Here is a 25,567-nt window from a genome sequence, read left to right as displayed (position 1 = left end):
TTTCTGAAACCAAAGTCAAATCAGTATATCATGTCTTGGCTAGTATATATATTAAAAAAAATGCATTAAAAGGTTTTTTCATTTTGCTTCATTTCATATTCTAATAAAATATTTTTTTCTCTGGTTTTGCACACGGACCGTCCACCTTGACCAGTTCAGACTGCAGGGATTTATTATATACTTTGCATATTGCTAACCCCTAGTGTCAGTTTTAAGAATTACACCACTTAAATGGTGAGGAGTCTCTATCGGCATTTAAATAATGTAGATGAATGAAGTAGAACAACATAAACCATCGTGAACAGACCAGATATGTAAGACTAAAGTAAGAACTTTCCTTTCCAAATTGCATCAAATGATAGCAAAGGGTCAAAAGAAAAGACATCCGAACTATTACATAAAAGTGTCACTGTTCAGCCAATTACAGGGTCCCTTAGCGGAAGTTGTGAGAGTGTGATTATGGGTGTTGACTAGTCTACTATTATAAAGATCATAGAGTAGCTGCTCGCTGGAAATGTGAGCCTCGGGCTTCTTGTGTCTGCAGATGACATTTACTTGGAAACTGTGATCGCAAAAGATCACGCCACATGCAGACAGGTGACCAGAAATTTTTATGATGATTTCAATCAGATTGACAAAAGGTGGACCGTTTTCATACATCGCCGTCGAGCAGCTAAAAGACTTCCGCAGAGGATACATCAAATGTTCCTCGATTTAAGCGACCCGGTGGAGTTAGCTAGTTCTTGCTCGATCCATGAACCTTGATGCACCTTTGAGAAATTGAGACGCACCTTAATAGGATGGCATGAGAACAACTTTTGGGTCGTGTTCAATATTTTCAGTAATGGGGAGCTTGGAACATTGCAATTAAAAGACATTGAGCGCACTGACTTGTATATGGCAACATAAGATGGTCGCCAGTAGTTTCACTTTTTGTTAGTCCAGTGACAGCCCACACATAAGTGTGTGACCACCTATTGCATGTATTTTTAGCAAACAGTGATTAAATAAAAGGAAAAAGAGAAAAAGAACATGGATGGACGTTTTTCAAGAAAGTCTTTATTACTTAAAGCAGTGCTTCTCAAATAGTGGGGCGGGCCCCCCTTATTAAAAAAAAAAAAGAAGAAAAAAAAAAGAAAAATACGGTATTTCTCCTTTAAAGTGAAATGTTGCATCTTATTTGGGGCTCTCAACTTTAAATTGGGTTTATTTTGAAATGTACTGTTTGTAAACGTTGAGTTGAATCTGTCAGTTTTTGTGCTGTGGTACAACTCGCCCGTGTAAAAAAAAAAAAAATCAGACAGACAATCAGACAGGAAGTGAGGGGATTTTCCTTCCAAATTAAAAGCATTGAACAGAACTGACATTTTCAATTGTAATCTAATAAACACAGCCAGTAGTATCAAATCAAATAATAGTTTGTACATTGTGAGTTTTTGCCTCCAGTTTCAATAACTATGTCTATTATAATAGTCTTTTCAATTTATTATAAACCCTTATAGATCAACCTGAGCTGCGTTGATTTTAACTCTGTAATGTGTATTAATATCGCGATTTAATTTAGATGCAAAAAATACACACAAAAGCACTATTAATTTCCTTTCTTTAATCTGCTCTTTGAAACAACGTTTTTAATATTGCATTGTTGCAGTGCGATTATGTTCTGATTGGTGGGCTGAGCCGCCCTAATATTCCGAACCTAGTTTTGCTCCTGCTTTCAAGGGCATGGATGCAGCGCTGATGATCAAGGCCGACTCGCGCCGTTTGAAGCTTTTAAGTCTTGTTAGTCCTGCCTGCGCTCCTTCTTCTTCTTCGTGGCTTAGTGGTGCAGCAGCGCAACACACCAACCGAGAATACCGATTTCTGACCACTTCGGCCTTTTTCTCCGCTGCACCTTCGACCGCGTCTCTCGCGAGCTGCTGTAAAGCGGGCGTGTTGCATCGATGTCGATGGGCTCAAATGAAAGAAATTACATTTTATGCACGCGTGTTATGATCGACGGGGATGACACGTATCCAGAAGAAGCCCGTGTTTGTTTTGTGCAGCAATGAAGCAGGGGCTGGATAGTCGCCACAGAGACGCTGGGCTCCGGCCAAACATCTCTGCATTTTAGCACCTATTCCATGCTCCGGATTTGCATTTGCTGCATCGCTGATCGACCGTGTTCTCTGGTCTCCATTTTTTTTTTTTTTGCAAAGTGCATGGTGGATGGAAGATGCAGCTGCTTTGAGGACACCCCCCTCCGGATATCAATTGCTGCCATGACAGGCAGAGGTCTGCTCTCGACCGCGGCTCGGCCGGTTGGAGAAGAGGCAGATTGATTCGGGACGGTGGGTCGCATCTGCGGATGTTATTCTGCCGGTGGAGCCTAGAAGAACCGCTCACTCAAAACTCGTCGCGATTGTCACTCAGGGAAAGGGGAGAAAGAAAACATGTCCTCGCGATCTGCATTACCGTCTGGCAACGACAGGAGTACCGGAGACCATGTAAGTGCAGCTGCATCCCAAAGCCTGTTTTTGGGGGCATTCGGAAGATAAATGCATCCGTTAAACTAATATTTCATCATCTTGGCCTTCACTGGCATGCAATCGCTGCTATGTTAATGATGCGGGTTGGATGCGTAGCTTGATCTGTTTATTCGTTATTACGTTGGGACTCAAGCGGTAATATTGGATTTATATTTATCTGTAAAAAAAACAAAAAAAAACAAGAGAGAGAGAGACTCTTTTAAATAGAGCTAACCTTGAGTGTTTGCGCATGCATGTATAGTACAAGCCCAGTGCAGGAAAGCAACCCTCTCCATGCAATAACCAATATGCGCAGAAAGCCTTAAAAGCAGCTGTCACATCTTATTATAAGGCTGCATGGAGATTGTGATGTCACAATACCCCTCGCTGCTGCTGCTGCTTCCTCTGTGTGCATGCACATGCATTCTCTGGCAATCAGGTGGGTGGGACGGTTGCACAGGCCAAAACAAATGTATAGAGTATACCTGCCTGGCTTGCTCGTATGAAGCGAGGGGGGATTACTGCATGGAATGATGTGCAGTCAGTGCTTGCGCAGGCTGCTTAGCGCCCAACCCTACAGCCAGTGGGTGTCAGACAGCGCCATACATCCAGTATAGTGCAAAGCAGATATGCATGTGACATCTATCTATCTATCCACACATCTGTGACATCACCGATTGATGTTGCGTTGTCATTTCTCAGCCCTAAACACTTATTGCATGACCCCCCCCCTCCTCCTCCCCCTGAATGTTAGCAGAGCTTTTAGTACGTAAGGGTGGTTAAACCAGAGTGTGTGTGTGTGTGTGTGTGTGTGTGTGTGTGTGAGTTTACAAGATGATGATTGATGGTGAATTCACATCCACCCTTTCCATTAGAATCATCTTGATGTGCTTTCCACAATGAAGTGATTCTGGTAAATGAGTGATTTGAACAGCAGAGATGTTGTTGCCACATTGGTGAAGGTGAGGTTTGGGTTGACGTGTGGATTGTCGGGCCTCTTGCTGTTAAAAAAGAACTGGAAAAAAAAACCTGGTTTTGCTTGTGGCTTGTCACTGGCTTTAAGTTATTGGGGGAGAGATCCAAAATAGGGTTTATAGATGGGGCGTGAGAGAAGGAATGTCTGAGAGTTTCTATATGCCTGTTTGCCTCTGCACGTGCGTGTGCGTGTGTGCGTGTAGATGGCATGCTGGGTGAATGGAAGTGTGAGGCCTCAGGCCCTAGAACCGGCCAGGGACTACTGTGTCGGCATCTGTTCCCTTTTTGAGTATAACCTCCTTTTATTTGTTTGTCTTTGTGTACCTCACCCACTTATCACTCTGACATCCTGGTTCCTCTGCCTTCTGCCTTTCGCTCCCGTTTCCCACTCGACAAATTGCTTTGCGTTAGTGCAAAAGATTGTTGATGATTTTTGATGGCAGAAATTACTTGTGAAAATATATGGAATATATGTATGTTTGTGACTTCAGGGCTTTGCGGGTATTAATAAAAAATAAAAAATTAATTAAGAAAATAAATAAATAAAAAGACAATCCGGCACGGTTTCCGAATGGTTCGCATGATGGCCTCACGGCGCAACTTTCTGTTCGGAAACTCATAACGTTTTTCTAGTTAAGGTAAGGAAATTTTAGGATAAAATGTAATCCTTGAACTAAGTTATGAGCCAAAATTTTGTTGTAATCATCCGCTGCTGGGTTTGTAGATCACGTTCCTCTCATAACCTGCAGCTTGGCATTTGTTCTTCATTTTACAAATTGTTGTGTGACATGTATTTAGAAGATTGGGTGGGTGGGTCGCAACAGCATAAAAGAGGCATAAAATAATTAAAAATAATTTTTAAAAAAAAATAATGTCGCGGTTTTTCAGATTTTGCGGGTGGGACGGGGTTCTCTTCCCCCATTCCCCCAAAATGAGGCATTACTGTATTCCTGACTCAAGCACAACATAATCTGTGACAATGAAAAACTCAGAGTGCAAGTATACAAATAAATTGAAGAGACAATGAGACGCACCTGGACATGACAGAAGTGTCTGATGGGAACCGATTTGTAGACATAAGGGGAGAAGGGCCGGCGTGAACAAATGGAGACAAAGACATAACGAGCACACAGGAACGCTAAAATTAAAATAAATCCAAAGACATGATCTGTTCCAGAGTAAAACCGACAAACTGAATAAAAACACAGATCACGAGAGTATTATCCCCTTAAAGGACGAATGTCCACCAAACTGTTCAAATCAGTCGGCGGAAGTGTGCTTGGGAGCCAGAGACAGGCTTGTCGAGGTCATTCTGCCAGCTTTCCGCACTATGTGACATTTTTGATGAAATCATATTTCTTTTAAAGCCCTTTCCTTCATTTTATTTTGTTTATTTTTGCAGCATGTGTTGCTGGGGGCCAGCCGTTCGGACAAGGCAACAAGTCAGTCCAGCCGTTCGCTCGGTGCCCGGTGCAGGAACTCCATCGCCTCCTGCTCTGATGAGCAGCCTCATATCGGAAACTATCGTTTACTCAAGACCATCGGCAAGGGAAATTTTGCCAAGGTCAAGTTGGCACGCCACATCCTGACAGGGAGAGAGGTAAGACACCACACGTCTATGGAGTCAAAAAGGGGGAAACTCGACAGAATTTAAATCTCAACTCATCCGTATTTATAAAGAACTTTAAGACAACCATGGATTTTTGGATTCGACAATATTTTGTAATCTTTGTAATCATTTTCAGATTTGATTTGAAAAAGAAAAAGAATTGAAAAGTGTCTTTAATCTTATTGTTGTCGTTATTGTTATTCTTATACAGACGAGTGCCGAGTCTTTCTCAATAGATTTTTTTTTTTAAATGAGATTGCCTCATGTAAGGATTTGTTGGCTCGCTATTTATCTACGGAATATCAAACTAAAATTGCCCCATATGAATATTCTCGGAAGTATTTATCGTTGTGATTTGGCACTACGGAATTAAATCTAATTCAAATATATTAGTTTCTTTAAACAAATCTGAAAGTGTAATTACATAATATATGGCAGTTAACCATACTTTTTGCAATTCTTGTATTGTAATTATTTAACCCCGTCCCCTTCTGGTACTTTTAATTATCTTCTGTTTCACCAATTAAAAATCTCTCTCTCTCTCAATGCTTCATTTTCAGGTCGCAATAAAAATCATAGACAAAACCCAGTTGAATCCAACCAGCCTACAAAAGGTAAGTTACTGCACTGTGTCATGCCGAGCGTTTGCATGTGTTTAACGACGCAGTACATGAAATCAAATATTTGACACAACTCTGCCATGTCCCTTGCATCACCTTGTTAAATGTTAAATGTACTGTATGAAGCAGAGTGGTGTGAGCGTTGGTACTCTTGCTAGGTGTGTCAGGTTTTGCGTGGACGTTGGAGGAGGAGGACCCAAATGCTGGAAAGTGAGGCAGGGAGTGGCTCAATGGGCAATTTATTTTAAAGTAAAAATGCAAACGAACTACTCTGATTTAAAAAAAAAAAAAGATCATGTGCCAAAATGACAGGGATTAACGAAACACAACGTCTTGAAATGAACTAAATAACTATGACTATAAAACTGAAACACACGGAGGACCGGACACCAGACACTTGGCTGGAATGGACACATTGAGATCATCAACATCTGACAGGGACTGAAAGGACCCGGGAACTAAACTTGAGCTGCCCTGATTAGTAGCCTTTTCCAGCTATGGGTATATTTTCTCGATGCCGACCAGTTCTTCAATTTGACGGTGGTAGATGCCATGCTTTTCTTTCCATGACAGTCCATCTGGCTCCTTCTCTTTACTGGGCTTCTGTCGCCTGAGGCCTTCTCTAAGCAGGTCATCCCTGGTGGCCCTCATCTTGATGTATTCTTTCCTCCTGGATAGTGCCTTGGATGTTCACTAGGCCACGACCCCCCTTTTCCCACTTTGTGTATAGCCTCAGGATGCTGGACTTGAGGTGGAACCCTTCGAGTATTGTAAGGAGCTTTCTTGTCTTGATATCAGTGGTTTGCATCTCTTCCAGTGGCCAGGGAATTATGGGTATCTGATTACTGGCAAGGCACAAGTGTTCATGGCCTGGATCTTATTCTTGCCGTTCAGCTGACAATTCAGGATCTGCATCACCCTCCTTCGGTATTTGGTCGTGGCCGACCTCGGAGGTGCAAATTGCCTGTCGAATTCCAAGGTATTTTTTGCTGTCCTGCACATCCGCTATGTTCTGGTCGATGCAGAACAGTAGTCGGGACGAGAAAGAGAGAGCGAGAGTTTGTTTTCTTTTTTTGAACCCCCCAAAAAAAACAAGAATAAACCGCCGGCAATCGTTTTCCACGAAATCAGGGGTTGGCTGCCCCCTCTCAAATTTACAAAAGAATAATTGGAAAAAAAAAATATCCACAAATGGCCGTGGGTGCCGAACCGCAAGTATGACGAGGTCCACTATATCAGCCATCTGGACGTGGACATCGAGTACATCCAAGAATGGCTGACAAGACAAGAAGGCCATCTGATCACATGCACAGATATCCAATCATCCGGTCACGTCAAAAGCTCTCCTGCTCTGCCATGTGTGGCCTAATGTGACTGAATGAGTCAGGTAAGCGTAAAGAGCTCATGTTGTGGTGAAGCTTGAAGAGATGAAGCCTTCATATAATCATCCAATCAACCCATATTTGCCCTTAATGCTGCTTATATGCACATATGGGCCAAAGTGTCTCACTCATTGAACCGGAAGTCTGTCCTTCTCATACTTGGCCCGCTCAGCCTGCATGAGCTGCATCGCTGCGGGCGAAAAGTGGAGAGACCACAAATAAATCAATCAAGAATGAAACATTTTTTTTTTTTTTTTTTGTGTGTGCGAGTGTGACATATTGTTACATGCCGTTTTTTTTTCCTTCAATGTAAACGAGTCGATTTTAAATATGTCTGAATATTTGGCTTGCATTTTGCAAATAAAAAAATCAACTATTTAATTTTCATTATTAATCTACTGCTAATCTTTCTGCCAGTCTTTGTACAACAAAAGCGGTGACCTTGTATTGTTATTAAGGCTTTAGTAAATAATTGTAATTTCCTTTTGTCTTATCATGCCTTTGCCCTTTTGATCACTGACATCCCATAATCCCAGAATTTTTTTTTAAACTTGATTTCCAGTGCTTATGTCATAGTAAAATGATTAAATCCACGTTTGTACCTTGGTCTTCCTACTTTTGTAGCCAACCAGCTGTTGTGAGAGATCTCGCTGTCACATTCAAGTTACGAGAGAGGATTTGGACCGAATCATTTTTTAAAAATTTGCTTTTGATGATAGGGGGCTTGTTTACATACTCAGAGGTTACGAAAAAAATATCACAATACAGACGAGCGCTGATATTAGCATAATAATTAATGTAGAGGGAAAATCTGTGACGTATTGTACGAGGGTGGGCAAGAGAGGGAAGTGAAGACGCAGATGGCAAAATCAAGCTCTAACATCGTGAGCATTTTTTTTGAAATTTCAGGAGCAGATATGTTGCCCTCTACTTTTAGTTTTGGAAGGGTTTGAAGCTTGTCAAATTTAAACTACAATATGCATATCGTGCATGTCCTTCCTTGTTAGTTTCATTTTAGAATTACTCCTTAATTTAAGCAATTTGGGAGTACATGGTGTGGACCATCACGCATCAGCACTACATCTCCCAAGATTCACATAAGCACAGCTGGAGATGCTGAGAAAGATCGTGGTCTTAATAACTGGGTTGCTATGGCAACAGTGACGTTGGCCTTTGCAAAGAGAGACGATGGCGAGAGATGGAGGGGCAGGGAATGGAGGGAGAAACAAGACGAGATGAGGGGAGAATTGAGAAAAAGAGAGTCGAAAACCAGAGCAATGAGTAATAATTTTATCCGCGTGTGTTATAAGAAAATGCAAGTGCGAGTGTATAATCCTTCAAATGTGTGTGCCGTTTGTTTTTTTTCTAGTCGTACGATGTATGTCCAGCTACATGTTGTGTCTTGTTTGTTTCCCGATAAAGAAAATAATGTACTAGAGAGCATTTTGTTCTCAAGTGTATCCAACCCACATTTTCCTTTTGTTGCTGAATTTTATAGATATTAATAACAAGAAAGGTCATGTTTTGAAGAAGCTGATCCGTGTTCTGAAGCTGTAAAAAAAATTCAGATAAGAATATTTCAATTTTTTACTGGCTGTTAGCAGACCCCCCAAAATGGTTCCGCGACCCACTTTTGGGTCCCGAACCACCAGTTGAGAATCACCGCAATAGAGGACTGGAGTATGGAGTCAAGCTTGGGTCAGAATATTTTAAGAAGCCCAATATGAATATGAATTGGAATATTGTTGACTCATACTTGCGGTTCGGCACGCGCGGATTTGAAGATTTTTTTTTTTCAATATTGTGATTTAGTTAAATTGATTTTTTGGAGGGGGTTTATTTCCTCTCTTTTATTTTTTTCCCTTGTCCATTACGCACACCCTATCCCCAAGGTTCGACTGGTTACAGTGGTTCTTCTAATTGCTGCCCAGACGTTTCGGAACATTGGGACCTTTATTTTCGCTGTAGACGGAAAATATTTTAACATCACAGGATGCCATTGGCCACAAAAGGACACACATTGCCAAAAAAAAAAAAAACTACTGTCGATCACACAATGCTTAAATGAAAATGTGTAATACAACAAAATGGCGATGACGAAAACACCTGGAAATCTCATGATCTCTTGTCTTCAGTGTACCACAAAAAAAAAATAAGTAAGCAATTAGTCTCACTGTTCCAAAAATTTAAGAGGGAATTATAGTTCCTGTATATATATTTTTTATTTTTTTTTATTTATTATTATTTTTTTTTTATGAAACAAATCACTACATCAACAATTAAATAATAGAAACACAGAAGTGCTGGTAAAATCTTTGTTACATTATTATTGTTCTTATTGAAATATGTTGTTTCTTTCCAGCTTTTTCGGGAGGTACGAATAATGAAAGGCTTAAATCACCCCAACATAGGTAAGCAAACAGTTCAATTCCAAAATATGACCTTTTTTTTTTTATTTTTTTTTTTATGTATGCATTTGAGTTGAATCTGTTTGTGTTTTGGGCAACAGTGCAGCTGTTCGAGGTGATTGAGACAGATAAAACCCTTTACCTGATCATGGAGTATGCCAGTGGAGGTGAGAACGAAATCACGTCTCATTTTTTTTGCTTTGGTCTTGTGGTGGTCTTGAGTAATGGTGGGAAAACAAGTCGGGAACAATTTGTTCCTTCTCCAACTACGCTGCACTATCGAGAGGAACGAAGAACAAAAGGACTCAAATAGAAAATGCTAATGTTCCAATTGTCATAACTATTCGCCGCTAACCAATCGACGGACACCAGCAAATCTCGCGCCAACATTACACAGCCATTTGTACGAATTGAGATTTTCTCTAAATAAATTCATGGTACTTTCTGTCGTTGAGTAAATTAGGACCCCTGGTTGCCATCTGGAAAAAATTTAGCTGTTTACCTTTTCCCAATTATAGGTGAAGTGTTTGACTACCTCGTGTCTCATGGAAGAATGAAGGAGGTTGAAGCCAGAGCCAAATTTAGACAGGTATAAAACACACACACACGCACACACACCCCCCCACACACATATTTATACAATTACATTTCTATCAATATTTTTTGCGAATTTTTTTCAAATGCGAATGTCATTTTGTGTTCATAGATTGTTTCTGCTGTCCACTATTGCCACACGAAGAATATCGTCCACAGAGATTTGAAGGTAAGAAAGCTCAGAAGACGTTTTGGGCTGCTTCCCGAAATAGGGGATTAAGGCTAGTTCAAATGATAATCTCAGACTAGTCTTAATCTTTGTGTGTGAAAAAGGGTCCCTTAGCGTTTTAATCACACACAGTATGGAGAATTTAAAAGTGGGCAAATGCTGCCATGTGTTCTAATAGATTACGGCGCAGTCAGTGAGTCACGTGAAGGTATCTGTGTTGTTGGACGACATGCGGGCTCCCCCCTCCCCCTTCCCATCTGTTACATACATCCTCCTTTTTTTTTCTTCCATTGCAATTTTACGTTTTGTCTTCCAACTTAATCTCATTCCACTTTCTCCTCCCTCATCCTATTATTTTTCTCCCCTACTCCCCCATCATGTCTGGCATTCACTTCTCTTCCATACTTACCATCTCTCCCTCTGTACCCAGGCCGAGAATCTCCTGCTGGATGCCGACGCCAATATCAAGATAGCCGATTTCGGTTTCAGCAATGAGTTCACACTTGGCAACAAGCTGGACACGTTCTGTGGCTCGCCGCCCTATGCTGCCCCCGAACTTTTCCAGGGAAAGAAATATGATGGCCCCGAAGTGGATGTCTGGAGTCTTGGAGTCATCCTGTACACACTGGTCAGCGGCTCGCTGCCTTTTGATGGGCAGAACTTGAAGGCAAGTGGCTTGGAAGTGGGGAATGCTTTCTGGCAGATAGGCAGAAGAGTGTTGAAGTTGCGATAGTAACAAAAGTTGGATCGTGGCGACTGGGCTCTGCTTGGTTATGAAAGGACATTGCAACCGAAAGGCTTCTTCTGTTCCAAATTTTAGGTGTGAAGTTTTTCTATTTATGTCTCTGATGGATGATTTCTCGAGATTCCCTTCAGGTCTAAAGGTTTTCAGCACTCCATGTCCAGATCACCAATGAAAATTAAAATAAATAAATAAATAAATAAAAATATGGACATGTAGGCAATGTTGATTAAATGTTATGTGAGGATACGTCAATTTGATGTAACTGATTAAATGTTTTTTTTCACCAGTCTTTTAATTTTTATAACAAACTATACCAGGGTCACACAAGTAACAATACTAATTTATAAAAAAATAAAATAAAAATGAATTTATGCAATTGAGTCAGTATGTTGTTGTGGCCCTTTGCTACCATTCTTCCACATAAGATAAGATAAGATGTCCTTTATTAGTCCCACAATGGGGAAATTTGAGGTGTTCCAGCAGCTTCATCTGATTTTGCACAGTTCTCTAAGGGCAGCAGTCCGGTGCTCAATCGTTTTTTGCACCACAGTCGTTCTTTTGACGGGCCTCATTTAAGCGAGTTATTCCGAATGATACAGAACCTGGAATTTTGCCCTGAGTTGAATGTGGCGCGCAATGTGATCCTTTTCAGTACGCATGCGCACCTGTGCACCACTTATGTGCACCCATCTACATTACTATCCAGTTAAAAGTTATGTAAAACACTGAGTCAGAGATTTGTGTGTGACGCCTTTGTGCAACATTGAATGCCTTTTTATTGTTGAGTTTTATACTAATGCGTATTGTCATTAGTGTCACAGCTTTCCATCAAACGAGACACACAAACTATCTCCTGGATTTGGTGAATAAAATACACCTCATGTCTACATCTAAAGAGCAAGGGACTTGGAGTCATTCCAAGTGACAAAATGCGCAAACGCTCAGCTCTTGGCTCTTAAAGAAGTCTGGGAGTGCCCATGCAGCCTACCAAGTGTGTTCCCCTCTTGAAGCAGATACGAGGTGGTGGTGGAGCTTTACTGTCCAAACGCTTCTCCCACTGCAGTTTTTGCCTCTTTAAACATTTGTGTTATATTGGCGGCCGTGCGGTGAATTTTTAGAGGATAATTCATATGTGGACGTGTCTGCTATTTCGCAATCGGAATTCCCCAAGAACAGGGCTGACCAAATAATTGGCATGTGTTAATTGATGTTAAAAAAAAAATGTTGCGTTAAAAGGACTTTTACTTAATGCGCTTATTTTGACACCCTTAGTATTTACAGAATGCATGAATGTGGGTTAAAGGTCGTACAGGTCTGGGAGAGAAACAGGGAAGGCTCCTGCAGGATTTTCAATAAATTTTCGGCAGCGGGAATTTTATTTTGTTTTTTTCTGTTCATGCTTTTGTGTTCTAGTTTACATGTTAGCACTCCGCAGGCCCAACTATAGGCATCCACACATATTCCGTTTTTCTTAAGAACAAAACTTCTCCGCTTGGCACTTGTCTCAATTAAACAGAATCCACTAATTGTTTTAGTCATCATGTTGTAAAAACTAAAGGAAAGTATGATTTTTAAATCAACATAGCCTTGCTGAACTGAATGGCGGGGACTTTGTTGGGCTATAGTCCACTCTGAAAAAAAAAATGTGCGAAAAGCTTTCAACAATGTTCTGGTTGCACTAGCAACCAGACACTATGTCTGTTGACTCCTTTGCAAGTCAGATGCACAGTAAAAGGGGTGACAACCATTGTAGCCGGACTGACTAAGTGATATTTCCGTTTTCTTTGGCTGCTATTCTTTTCCTGATAAAATCTAAATAATACTGACAAAATCAAATAAAAGCTTCCTTATTTGTAGTCTTGCGGTCCATCTTAGTCTGACAGCAACAAATCTTAAATAATCCTTAAAGCTGCTTGATACTGGCTCTCATCTCCCCAGGCAATGAATCACTTAGCAGCATGAGGAAGAGGATGGGTAGAACTTAGCACTCTTTTCTTGCATCCATCTATGAGCCGTACCAGAGTTGTGGGCGGGCTGGAACTCTCAGTTGACGTTAGATCGGTAGTCGGGGTACACTCTGAGCTGGATGTCAAACAATCGCAGGGAAGACATGGACAAACAACAATTCACACTCACAATCACACCTACGGACAAGCGTGTTCAATTAGCCTGCCATGCATTTTTTTTGGAAAGTGGGAAGAAACTGGATCACAAGGAGAAAACCCACGCAGGCACGTTGAGATCATGCAAACACTTTTTTTTCTCGTAATTTTTTATGCTACTTAGTGTTTTGATCATTGAACTGTATTGTTTTTTTTTTCTTTTTAATTTTATGCATTTATGAATAAATAATAATATGGTAAAGGAATAACACATGTGCCTTCACACAATTGAAGAAGCATATGGTGAAAATCATAGCACTTAAACTCAATTGGCACTGAGTAAGGTGCAGAATATAAACGTGTACACGGAAAAATTGCAGTTACGTACCATGCCATGAAATATTATTTTCCACCTTGTTCTGATGTCAGAATATTTTTTGCACATTAATCACACATAAAATAAAAACAAATAAATACCAAATGCAAAAATCAAGGAATATAAATCGGACCCCAATTACTGTGAATAGAAAAAAGTGTACACACCCCTGTTACGTTTTGTGGTAAAAAAAAAAAAACAAGAGACCAACATGAATATATTCAGCGTTCTCAACATTAATGAAACATATTACTGTACAATTCAGTTGAAAAAAGTATATAATGTTTTAGAGAGGAGAAGAAAGAATAAAGGAATGAATGAATGTGGTTGCGCAAGTTGGCAACCCCTTCCTAATACTGACATGTGTCTTTGTTCCCAATTAACCAATCATATTTAAATTTGTGTTGTAGTATTTACGGGAACAGTTAAAGTGTCTCTTATTAACCTCAAATATCATTTTTGCTGTAGCTCGGTGGCAAAACCCTGAGAGTCACATTTTTATTCTGATTCGCAGCAACATTTAATGTATTTCTCTTTGGCACATATATGCATTTCTCTTTAATCTTAAACTCAAAATGTTAAGCATCCGTATCCTGCAACCCACCAGGAGCTGAGGGAGCGCGTGCTGAGAGGGAAGTACCGCGTGCCCTTTTACATGTCCACAGACTGCGAAGGGATCCTTCGTCGATTCCTGGTGCTCAATCCCGCCAAACGCTGCACCTTAGATGTGAGGAGCACCAAACAATCCAACCAGTTTGCCTCACATGCAATTCACTTCAAGAAAACTCATGGTTTTTTTTTTTTGGGCTTCACAGCAAGTCATGAAGGACAAGTGGATAAATTCAGGGTATGACAATGAGGACCTAAAGCCCCATATAGAACCAGTTGAAGACTACAGCGACCCGGCCCGCATTGGTGAGTCAATCGGGCCGGTGATAATATTCCTTTCGTATATGATGGCATGCTGACCGAACATGCTCAGTGTTGTCAGGACACAAGAAGATTTATGTCAACATTTATGGTTTGTGTGCTTCAGAGGTGATGGTCGGGATGGGCTTCACCCCCGATGAAATCAAGGACTCTCTGCTCAATCAGAAATACAATGAGGTCACCGCTACCTACTTACTGCTGGGCCGCAAAGGCGATGTGAGTTGTACACGTCTTTTTTATTCATCATATATTGTGCTTTTATTTGTTGCATTATTTACATCCTGATACCTGCCAACTGGGATTGGCCTGATTCGTCGATATTCATTTCCAGCTGGCTCATAACGCAGCCTCTCAATAAATATTTTAGCTATTCTCTCATTGGTTGATCAAACTCAAAGCAAAGCTTATCAACATTTTTTAAATTGTTCGTGGTTTATTTTAGTTCTTTGTATTGGAATATGAACATCCAACATAAAAAAAAAAGTATTCTTGTTTTAAAAATGTAATTAACCAAGAAAATATATCAAAGCCTTTTTTTGGATAGATACTGATGTGATGTTATTGAACCAAAATTAAAACATTCGATTTGGCATCAAAAAAAGAGACCACAATTGAAGCCAAGACACCTCTAAACCTCTGTCAGTAACTGTGTAGCACAGGTGTGGGCAAACGATGGCCCGGGGGCCACATGCGGCCCGTCAAACGTTTTAATCAGGCCCGCCGAACTTGAAAAAAAATGAATAAACCATGTTAATGTTTTATTTTCTAAATACTGTGATTTTTCAAAGACATATATGTTGTTGTAATGCTTTTGTTCACTTTCATTTAAAATTTAATGTATATTTTTTTTTTCTTCGATGAGGTGAGGTTATCAAAACTCTGTCGAATTTTAGAACCCATCATGGCCCGCCAATCAAAACGTTCGCCCACCCCTGGTCTAGTACTATTAAAAATTCATTTTAAAAGAAAAGAAAAAATGTGTTTGGAACAAAAGCTTGATTGACAAAAGTAAAACTTTTACATCATTGCCACTCTTCAAAAAGAAGGATCTGAGATGCACCTGGTACCGAACGTCTACCCTTTGGAGAAAATAACATTTCCAGTGCATCAAAAATGCTACACAGCTTTCGTAAGTATCTTTCTTGTATTTTGCACTTCATTTTAGGAGGGCAGCGACGCCCGCACAGCCAGTACCCTGTCCTTGGCAAGGGTGCGACCCAGCCCAATCACCAACGGAACCAACAAACACTCTTCAACAGCGACTGGTTCCTCTTCCTCTTCCACCTCCTCCTCACACAGTAAGACACAGCGCAGCGCCTCCACTTACCACAGGCAGCGACGACACAGCGACTTCTGTGAGTATCTACTCTAACTTGTGACTTCTGAAGGTGTTACAGTCACTGTGGAATGTGCAATGTAGCTCGTCATCCAAACTGGCTCACTTTTGGCGATTGTTTTATAAGCCGGCGGGGGGCTGTCGACGCAGAATACTCTTTATATGAATCTCTTGTCTGTCTATGCGCTGCTGTCCTCCACAACAAAGGCGGGCCGTCCATGCCCGTCATGCACCCCAAACGGAGCCCGACAAGCACGGGCGAGCGGGAGCTGCGAGAGGGACGAATGCCTTCGCGTAAGGCCAGCTGCAGCGTGATGGGAAGCCACAGCCTCCCTCCGTCTAGTCCAATGGTGAGCAGCGCCAACAACCCCAACAAGTCGGAGATACCAGACCGCCGTAAAGACATGACCGCCACCACAGTGAGTGTTTCCTACTCAGGATTAACTAGAATTAAGATGTCGTCTTTCAATTTGGATTTCATTCTGTTCAATTTCCACGCGACGAATATTTGCTTCTCGCCTCACTTTTGCCGATCAAGAATAACATCCCTGGAAGCGCAATGACACGCCGAAATACGTACGTGTGCACGGATCGCTCAGGGGCTGACAGGCACTCTCTTCTGCAGAATGGCAAAGACAACAGGTACTGACCTCTGCTGTCTTTTTGTGGTGTTTGCCTGTTTTTTTTTTTTTTTTTTGCTTCATCTCACAATGCATGCGCTCGCTTTTTGTCTATTCGCTAAATAATGACGGGCAAAAGTTGCATGTTCGTTCTAAGCAAATTGACTAAATTCGCTTAAAAATGTCAACACATTTGGATGGAAAAATACAAAATATTTCTGGACTTAACTGTCCAACTGTTCGAAGGTGCAAATAAGGCTTTTTAAATTTTTTAAAAATGTTTTCTTTTTTTTTATTTTTTATTTCATGCAGCTCTTTGGGCCACCGCATGCCTGCGGCCTCTCCCTCCACACTCAGCATTTCCGGGGCCGGAGCGGCATCTTCCTCCTCTTCTGACCGATGCCGCTTGACTCGAGGCTCCACAATCCGCAGCACCTTTCACGGAGGACAGCTTAGGGACCGCGGCCCTCCAATTTATTCGGCCCCGCCCACTTCACCCACCCTGTCCCACCATGATGCCAGCCCTTTGCCCCATGCTCGCACCAGGGCCACCTCCAACCTCTTCACCAAACTGACCTCCAAACTCACTCGCAGGTAATGTGCGGTTTCAACGGACGACAGAGATATTGTATCATTCTGTCTAAACTACTTAGGAATAATCAGTACAGGAATTTTGTCTACTATTGAATTGGAATTATTTATACATGTCATAAAGGGAATAATATTATACTTAAATGCTTGAGGGTGCCACAGCTTATGCAGAAAATGCAAAAAATGCTATTTTAAATGTGTAAAAAATTCATGGTCATGTGCAAAATATGTCTTAATATATTTCATTTTTGAAAATAAAATTTTCAATGCATGCATGAAAGATCAACTATCTTAACCTAACAGCAAATGGTTTGGAGGAAACAAACAAAAGAACCACATCATGTTTTTGTTTTTTGTTTTTCAGTTCAAATGGCTCTCTTGCTTAAAATTCACCATTCAAGGATAGCACAAAACCACTTAACAAGAACCTAATATTAAGTGCAAGAACTAATTTTGTGCATTTCATTCTAATATTATTGAGGTACAGTACTGTTTATCTCACATACCATTGAAAATTGGCAAAATAAATAGTAAGCTAATAAAGTGTAAGACATGTCTGCCATCTGGTGGTGATTGGTGATATTACAACTTAAAACTACAGTCGATCCTTGCACAGTCGCAGTTAGTCCAGCGTATTTGCTTATTCCCAGATTTTTTTTTCAATATTTTTTCTTTTTTTACACCTCCATTTCTCCCTTTTTTTTCTGAGGAAAACGTATATTAAATCTTTATCAGGGGGTTTATGTTATATTATGTGAATCAAGGGTACACTCAAGCGTGTTATTGTGAGCCATACGCTGCCCTGATAGTCCAGTTTTCATTTTCCATTGGTTTTACACCTGCGACCTAAAACAAACAGAATAAAATATTCAAGCTCATTTTGGAGGAACTAAATCTACTACCGGCAAACTGTTTCACAAATTGAATTTGATTCAAATAATTTATGATGAAATATATGGACATTTGCTCACTTTTACCATAGCTAACATTAAAATTATGAAAAATAAATTCAGAAACTAACTGTTATGTAGACGTAAAGTATTTATTTACTAAGTGTTTTTAAATCTGGAAGTTGGGGAGTGAAAGTGGCTCACGATTTCAATAAAAACTAGGGAAAAAAGTTTCTTTCATTCAGATTGAGTTCAATCCTGCTTGGATCCATACGTGTTAGAATGTTTATTCGTATTAGCATCTTTGCAAGTGTGTCTGTGGCCCCAGATTATCCCGTTCCCCTCTTCCTCTCGTCATCATAATCGCACATGACTAATCTAATCAAACCACAGCTTTATCCTTGCCACTCAATTCCTGTGCTACACTCTCAACCACTTGTTCTCCTGCGATTCAATTATCTTTCTTGTATCTGTTGAACCCCCGTGCCCCCTTCCCGTCACCGCTCTCACCCTTTATTCCCTCTTTTCTTCGCCATTGTTTCTTATTCTGCTTTCCTACTGTCGTGGCATCAGGGTCAACCTTGACCCGTCCAAGCGCCAGGGCTCAAACAAATCAGTGTCGGGTTGCACTCTTCCACAAGGATCAAAAACCGTTAGTAAGTTCCCGTGTGTCTTGCTTAATTTTTTTTTTGTGTGCCTGCGCTGCTCCATTGTCTGCTTGGTCACACGGGAGTCACGTCAGTCCATGAATGCCTCACTGAATTTTTTTTTTTTTTTGTACGGCTCTTTCTATTAAATATTGCTACTTTGCATGATTTAGAATTTTTTTAATTACTATTTTCATTTTATGCTTTGTCATTCAGTCGGTCTTAAGCATTTTATTTTGGGATTTTTCATAGTTTCATTGCCGGGTCATTGTAATCAAATGTTGAGACGATTGCCATTGAGTTCACCCAAGTATGCTGGTGACATTGAACACACGTCAGACATTTTCAGAATGTGAAAAAGAGACAACATACCTCTTTAGATTCCAGTTTTTGCTTAGGAATTTATTTTTGCAGAGTGAGAGAACTTGGAAGTACTTGGAGGAGAGGATCGTTAAAAATCCAAAAATGCTTAGGAAAGGTGCTTGGATGCGACCTTTAAGCAACAGGGCACCGACATAGTTGACAGACATGCGCGAAAATGCTCGAAAAAAAAAAGGAAAAAAAAATATGAACACCTTTCCATTATTAATTCGGAAATCTGAAATTCCAAAATCAATAAAAATATGTAACCAGTCTTTGTCTGTTGATGGTGCCACAGTGCCAGTCTTTACCATACAAAGTGGTGCTTTTGGGTGAGCTGGACACTACTGATGGGTAAATGAACCTTCAAATCTGCTTCATGAAGCAGTTGTAGTATTTTTGGACTCCAGTAGATGGCACTCTCTGTTCAACATTGGGATCAAAGCACATTTTTTTAACCCTTTATTTCAACCAACAGTGCCATCTACAGGACACAAAAATACAACAACTGGTTCATGAAGCAAATTTGAAGCTTCATTTTCCCATCACTACTGGACACTATTTTCCGTCCATTGAATTGTTTCCGGGGCCGTTGAATTGAGGTTCTACTGTACCTGAAATGTGCATATGCTATCCAGTATACAAAAATCAAAGAGATATGTTGACATATCGCATACATCGTTCGAGTGAGAGTTCCTTCAAAGTGGAGCTCCACAACACGTGTGTCTCTTCCACACAGTTCTCATGCCTGATTAAGTCATTTCATTGATCGTGATGGCGCTCTTTGCTTTGCTGCAGCTGCACTGTGAACGGCCTGAATACGCGATGTGCTCAATGTTGCCAGAGAGTTTTCATTATCAATTTGTGGTTAATGGGTTGAAACTCGTTAAATGTTTATTTCATGTGTCATACTAATGTGCAACGTTGTACTACAAAGAGCAAATCAATGCATGCTTTTAAATGGAAGTGAGCGAGGTTATGAGGTGACTGGACAATGCGTATGGCCTGATTGTTGTCGATGCTTGCTTGTTCTGAACGTCATCGCATCTCAACGTCGTGTTTTCGGTCGCTGTCGACTGCTCTGGATTAGTTGTGACGCTTGATCTCTGTCTTTCAGGGTCACAAATGAATCTGAGGGAATCAGGAGATTTGCGCTCACAAGGTCAGTCAGAGCAGTCACATCTCAAAGTCTCATTTCCTGTTTGAGTATATTACAAGCAGTCGTCGTGTCGACCTTTGCAGTTGCCATCTACCTGGGTATCAAAAAGCGTCCGAGCCCAGGGCCGTCGGACGTGGCCGGGATCTAAGAAGCAGCGGCCGGCGGGACCCTGCGGAGGTTGTGCTGGCTCTGCGGGAGGCAGCACTCGGATGTGGCTGCCAGGTGCACCATGCCGGCCCCTTTCTGCTTTCCTGCACCCATGGCGTGGCAGGGGGCCGTGTGGCTTTTGAGGCCGAGGTGTGCCATCTTACCACGGGCGCCTCCGGGACTTCAAACGGGGTGCGCTACACTCGACTCTGGGGAGCACCACTCGCTTTTCGGGACATCGCCACCCAAATATCCAAGGATCTTGAACTCTGATTGGAGGGTGGGCACGACCATGGGTGTGGGGGATATGGCCGTGTGTGTGCGGAGCGTTTTGAGAGGATGTTTATGTGTGAAAAGGGAAGGCAGTTGGGACGATTTTAAAATAATGGAGCAGAGAAGTGGCAAGGAGCTGGATTCTCTTCCCAGCTTGTTCACAACTTCCTCACACGTAGACACACACACACGCGCACACACTTGACTCTGACAAAGACACAAACGCACTGAGGCAACAGCCCCAAGCCACTCCCCACGCCCCCCCTCCATCCAATCACAAAAGCTCAGCTCTCCTCGCTGAGAAACTTCACCCACTGGACCTGAATCTGACTGAATCTAGTTAAATATTTTTTACTACTATTCTAGCCATAATTATTATTTTTTAATTTATTGCTCTGATCGTTGTTTTTATTCTGTATTATTTTTACTAGAGCAGAAAAAACATCATTAATTGTGTTTCACTGACAAACTCATCCTCTTTTTAAATATCGATATCCGTTCATCTTTGCGTACACTGGTCAATTTTTTTTTCATACACTTGTGGATCGAACAAATGAAGATGGCTTGGCTCTGCGCCAGACAAGCAGTCGAGTTGCGTTACGTTGCTTTGATTAGTCCACATTGCTAGTTACAACAGTGACGACTGCACTGGATTAAGGTCAATAGGGAGCAGGGTTGGCCAGTCAGAAACTGACTAACACTAATGAGTCGGTGACATCTCCATCTTAACGAGGCAGTAGAATTTTCGGCTTTTTAGCACATTTCCGGGTGGCAGATGCGCAGAAAAATGCGCTGATCGGCAACAAAGACGACACAGACGGCTCATTCATTGAATGGAGCTTTTTTGTTTGTTTTCGATGCTCAACCTTGAAATGCACTGAGAAGATTTTCACTTAGTTATTGCCTAGAATATTAATACCCCGGCCAAATCTGGATTTAAAGTACTTTTTTTTCATGTATTTTTTTTGTGAATGGTTCTCTCGATGGAAATGTTTCAAAAGCGGGGTAAACAACGGCGTCATTTTCTTTTAAGGGATATTTAATTACACCCTTCATCCATCCATTTTTTTATACAGTTTGTCCTAATTGGGATCACATGTGAGCGCAAATCGAACCCAGCTGATTTGGAGCAGGCAGGATTACCCTGGACTGGTTGCAAGTCAATTGCAGGGACAGATAGCCCCAGCTCAAACGTTCGGTCAGATAGGCAGATGCAAAGGGCGCCGTGGACTCGAGGGGACAGCAAATATTTAATATATGAAATGAATGTAAGTGATTAAATAAGCAAATCGAGGCAAGGTGAATTAATATCCAATCAGCGTCCCCGCCCAGACAGCGCGACGGCTTCTGCGCGGTCACCTGCCTTGAATTAACTCGTGATTGCCCAGGTTAGTTGTTCTATTTCTATTTCTAATTCTTCCATTTCTAATTCATGATGTTGGTAGTTGCACTTTAAATGCTTTAGGAAAATAAATGATTGAATGGTTGAGTTATACCATTTAAAATAAGTAAAAAGTTTCCTATTAGAGGGCAATAACCAGGAAATATTTGATTGCTACTTAAACATATTTACTAAAACATGTTCTCGTGTTATTTTTGTAGATTTGTCCTCAGTCCCAAATGTAATTCAAATGCAAATGCGAGTGCATTTAATGCAACGCATTACCAGCGACTAATCTAAGGAATGAAACATCCTGATGTACTATCAAAGTACAAGAGGGGAAAATAAAAGAGAAAAACATTCCTTGGTCATTGAATCATATAAAATATTTTTAAGTGGGGAAGATGCACATTTACAATAACTTGCATGGACCAGCTATTATAAATTAAAATTTAAAGGTATGCCCAATTAATATTCCTTAATATATAAAGACAGCCAATGATTTCTCCAAACATTCACACCTGTTGGCAAATTTTGAGTCTTCAGCTAACCTTAGAAGCATGTATCTGGAGCAGGCGTGGGAAAACTACGGCCTGGGGGCCACATGCGGACCATTAAACGTTTTAATCCGGCCTGCCAAACTTGAAAAAAAATATGTAATTAATAAACTTTGTTCATGTTTTAGTTTCTAAATACTCTGGTGTGTCAAACAGATATTTTGTTCATTTTCATTTAAAATTATTTTTTTTTTCTCCAATGAGGTGAGGTTACCAAAACACTCCATCCATCTGCTCCTGGTCCGACCGCTATGACAAATTTTAGAACCGATTGTGGCCCACCAATCGAAAAGTTTGCCCCTCCCCCCCTGATCTGGAACAATGTCCCTTTGGAATGGTGTAAATAATTGTGTTGTCTCAAAATTTTCTGATCAGGGATGTAAATAATTTCGCAAATGTTTAAAAAAGAAAAAAGCAAGTATTTTGTTACCTTGTCATTTCCACTCAGATGCTACCTTTTCATCAAATCACTTTATCACATCTAAAATTTGGCCAGGGTATGAATAATCAAGGGTCTAACTGTTCTGAATTGCAGGATTTCTCCTTATTGTGCTTGTTTGAAACATCATAATTCTCCAACCGGTCCTCATGTGTCAGACTCACCCCTTCACCTTTTCTTAAAATGCACAGCACCGAGACAGCAATTCTGACACATACTTGAGAGAATCTGTCCAAACCTGTAGCCCTCATTCACGTCCAACGTTTATGAAGTATGGTTTCACGATGCCATGGGCAGCTGGGGATGTGGCAATTATGATTGCCTTTTGAGGGTAGCCCATCACAACTGGTTTACTTTCAAATGCAGCACTTGTGCCCAACTGTGCGCCATGCAGGGTTACCGCAGTCATGACCAAAAAAAAAAAAAAAAAAAAGTGGATGAGCCAAGTAGCAAAACCCATGGGCGTACACAGCAAAACACACTCCACCCTCTTCTTCTTGTTGTGGCCCAGTATATAAACTTGTCTGTCCATTCTTGATGACTGTGGGCTGTTGCGTTAAAACGGGGAGTACCCTGGAAAGGCATGATGAAGGCATTATGGACGTTTTTTGTTCTTCTTCTTGTTAGTCCAGTTGCCTTTAAAGTGAACTACCCCAGCGCCTTCACACAGTATATATTTAATGTACAAAAAGGACGAGACAGAAACAGCCGCGACTGCTTTCGATTCTCCATCCCTGTTTTTAGTGAATACCGTACTGTGATATTTACGTAGGCTGCAGAGATCATGTTTGGCTGCTGATTTACTGTTAATACTCTTTCTCAATCGTGGCTTTTCTCATGGTGACCCCCAAACCCAACACCCCATCATGCCACATGTCCATTTCCTTTTCGTACCTACCAAATCAGCAACTCTATGAAACAGGGATGCCAACCTCAACTGTCGATCACCTTCAAGTTCAGTCATTCCAATAAGCATCTGGCTTTCCTCAACCTTGAGACCTTGTTTTCTCTTTGTACCGGGAGCCATAATACAATCATGTTACAGACCAATATGACATCTTTACATTGCTGATTGCTGTGTGTGCTTTTTCAGCCGGGGAGGAGGGCGACTGGGTTTAACCCGACCCCCTCTTTCGGGTGAGAAGCAATGCGGGCGCCAGGAGTCTGTCCCTGTCCTCTGCCTGGACGTTAACTCGTTGTGGTATATATTTGCATTAGGTAATATATAGACCTCAATGCACTTTGCTTTGACTTGAATCAGCTCCTTCCAGTGGACCTTTATGGGATCTCCACAATTAGCCACTGGGGGGCGCCAATGTCTTAAATGTGAAACACTTCAATTTGTGGATATTTGCACAGGTACTTAATTTATTTTTTAGAATATCATTAAAACAGGATTTATATCAGTCAGATTTTGACTGTATATACAATTTATGAAAATAGTATATATCTTAGAGCTCAAGGTTTATTTATAGCTAGAGCGAGAGAACGTCAATCTAATTTAAAGAGCTGTTTCTGTCAGTGACAATGGGAAAACCAACCCACTTGCAATCCCGCATGACTTCAGTGTTTGGATTGAAAGGGAGGTGTGAAACGTGATGCACAGCTAGGATCGGTAGTTTTGTGAAATGCAGACTGAATCGAAATCTATACAGTGTCAAGAAACGAGCGTTCCCTCTCACACATGGACAGACAGCTTTTGGGTAGAACGCAGTGATTTCACATTGTTCACAACATTCAGGGCATCGTCAGGCTCTTAAAAAGCTAAGCCTGATTTTCGAAATGTACCCACGTAACCTATTGAAAGATAAAAGATTTACTTGGATATCCCTATTTCAATTGGGAATCGTAAAGCATTTACCTGAAACTGACACCAATCCTTGATGTTATCAAAGCCCTGTGTTGCATTTAAGCCATAGAAAGCTATGCCACTGACTGGGGTGCGTATCAGGTGAAGCATTGCAGTGGAACCAGCTAAGGACAAAAAAAAAAAAAATAATAATAATAATAAAAAAGAGGCAATCAAGCTAACCACTAGTTTTAATTTTAAGGTGCAATCTATGATTTTTTTTTTTTTGTTAACCTTTGTGGTAAAGGTGGTTTTGACAGCTGGTATAGTATTTTTAAGCCCACAGTGCTCAGTATTAAACATGCAGTGTTGTTTGAAAATGATTTTGGAATGAAAAAAGTTGATGTATGCAAAAGAGCCTCAATGATGAAAGTTTGGTAGCCTTTTCACTGCTTTGCTCTTTTAATTCCTCCCCGACAACAACAAAAGAAACAACGACAACTGTAAACTGAGCTTGAGTGGTTGTGATATCTACAGGAGAACATGGAGCAGAAGATTAATAAAATTCACTGATGTTGGCATTCTTTCTTTGCCTTTGTCTTCGTCATCAACCGGGATAGTTTGATCGAGAAGAACTTTCGTGTGTTTTCATTTCAATGCACTCGCGATGGATTTGCAATAAAACAGGATGTTGTTGTGCAATTTTTGTAATTGAATGCAAAGTATGTGCAGTACATGCAAAAGTGTGAGCTATCTTGGCTACACGCCTCACCTGCACTGAATTTAAAAGGGAAGCCACTTGGGCTTGCCGCGAATGTAGTTGACACAACGGTGCAAACGCCCATTTGTAACTGCACCTGTCTATGAAAATGGCAAAAGAAAGTAACCTGCACCCATGCGCATAATGAGACTGCACTTTGTGGCAGACTTGCGTCCTTCCATGCAGAGGAAAAATCATTAT

At 41.0% G+C, this 25,567-nt stretch overlaps 1 protein-coding gene across 3 annotated transcripts; it reads left to right on the top strand.

Moving 5' to 3' along the window:
- The first annotated feature begins 1,708 nt into the window (after nt 1-1,708).
- Nucleotides 1,709-25,190, top strand: mark4a (MAP/microtubule affinity-regulating kinase 4a). 3 transcript variants are annotated; one of them, XM_088279981.1, is made up of 18 exons: nt 1,709-2,330; nt 2,413-2,486; nt 4,885-5,082; nt 5,652-5,705; nt 9,456-9,504; nt 9,603-9,668; nt 10,020-10,090; nt 10,208-10,264; nt 10,695-10,931; nt 14,095-14,214; nt 14,303-14,402; nt 14,524-14,633; nt 15,583-15,772; nt 15,961-16,172; nt 16,292-16,395; nt 16,686-16,967; nt 19,979-20,023; nt 20,104-25,190. In XM_088279981.1, the coding sequence occupies exons 2-18, from the start codon at nt 2,433-2,435 to the stop codon at nt 20,438-20,440; spliced, it is 2,286 nt and encodes a 761-aa protein (XP_088136107.1). In that variant the 5' UTR covers nt 1,709-2,330; nt 2,413-2,432; the 3' UTR covers nt 20,441-25,190. The 3 variants fall into 3 exon arrangements, with proteins under 3 accessions (XP_088136107.1, XP_088136109.1, XP_088136108.1); XM_088279983.1 differs by adding an exon at nt 18,428-18,510 and having other exon boundaries at nt 1,709-2,486; nt 19,979-20,036; XM_088279982.1 differs by adding an exon at nt 18,428-18,510 and having other exon boundaries at nt 1,709-2,486; nt 20,104-20,323.
- The last annotated feature ends 377 nt before the right edge of the window (nt 25,191-25,567 follow it).

Source organism: Idiotropiscis lumnitzeri, chromosome 17, assembly GCF_059441095.1.
Source record: "Idiotropiscis lumnitzeri isolate Australia: NSW breed Sydney's pygmy pipehorse chromosome 17, RoL_Ilum_1.0, whole genome shotgun sequence".
NCBI lineage: Eukaryota > Metazoa > Chordata > Actinopteri > Syngnathiformes > Syngnathidae > Idiotropiscis > Idiotropiscis lumnitzeri.
Note: the sequence above shows the minus strand (reverse complement) of the source record. Positions and strands in the feature narration are given on the sequence as shown.

Bases quoted from the DNA above. Each gene is read 5' to 3' on its own strand.
- mark4a (XM_088279983.1), top strand. From the start codon at position 2,433: ATGTCCTCGCGATCTGCATTACCGTCTGGCAACGACAGGAGTACCGGA. The intron at 9,505-9,602 runs GTAAGCAAACAG...TTTGGGCAACAG, and splicing joins CTTAAATCACCCCAACATAG to TGCAGCTGTTCGAGGTGATT. The intron at 16,173-16,291 runs GTGAGTGTTTCC...TTGCCGATCAAG, and splicing joins AAGACATGACCGCCACCACA to AATAACATCCCTGGAAGCGC.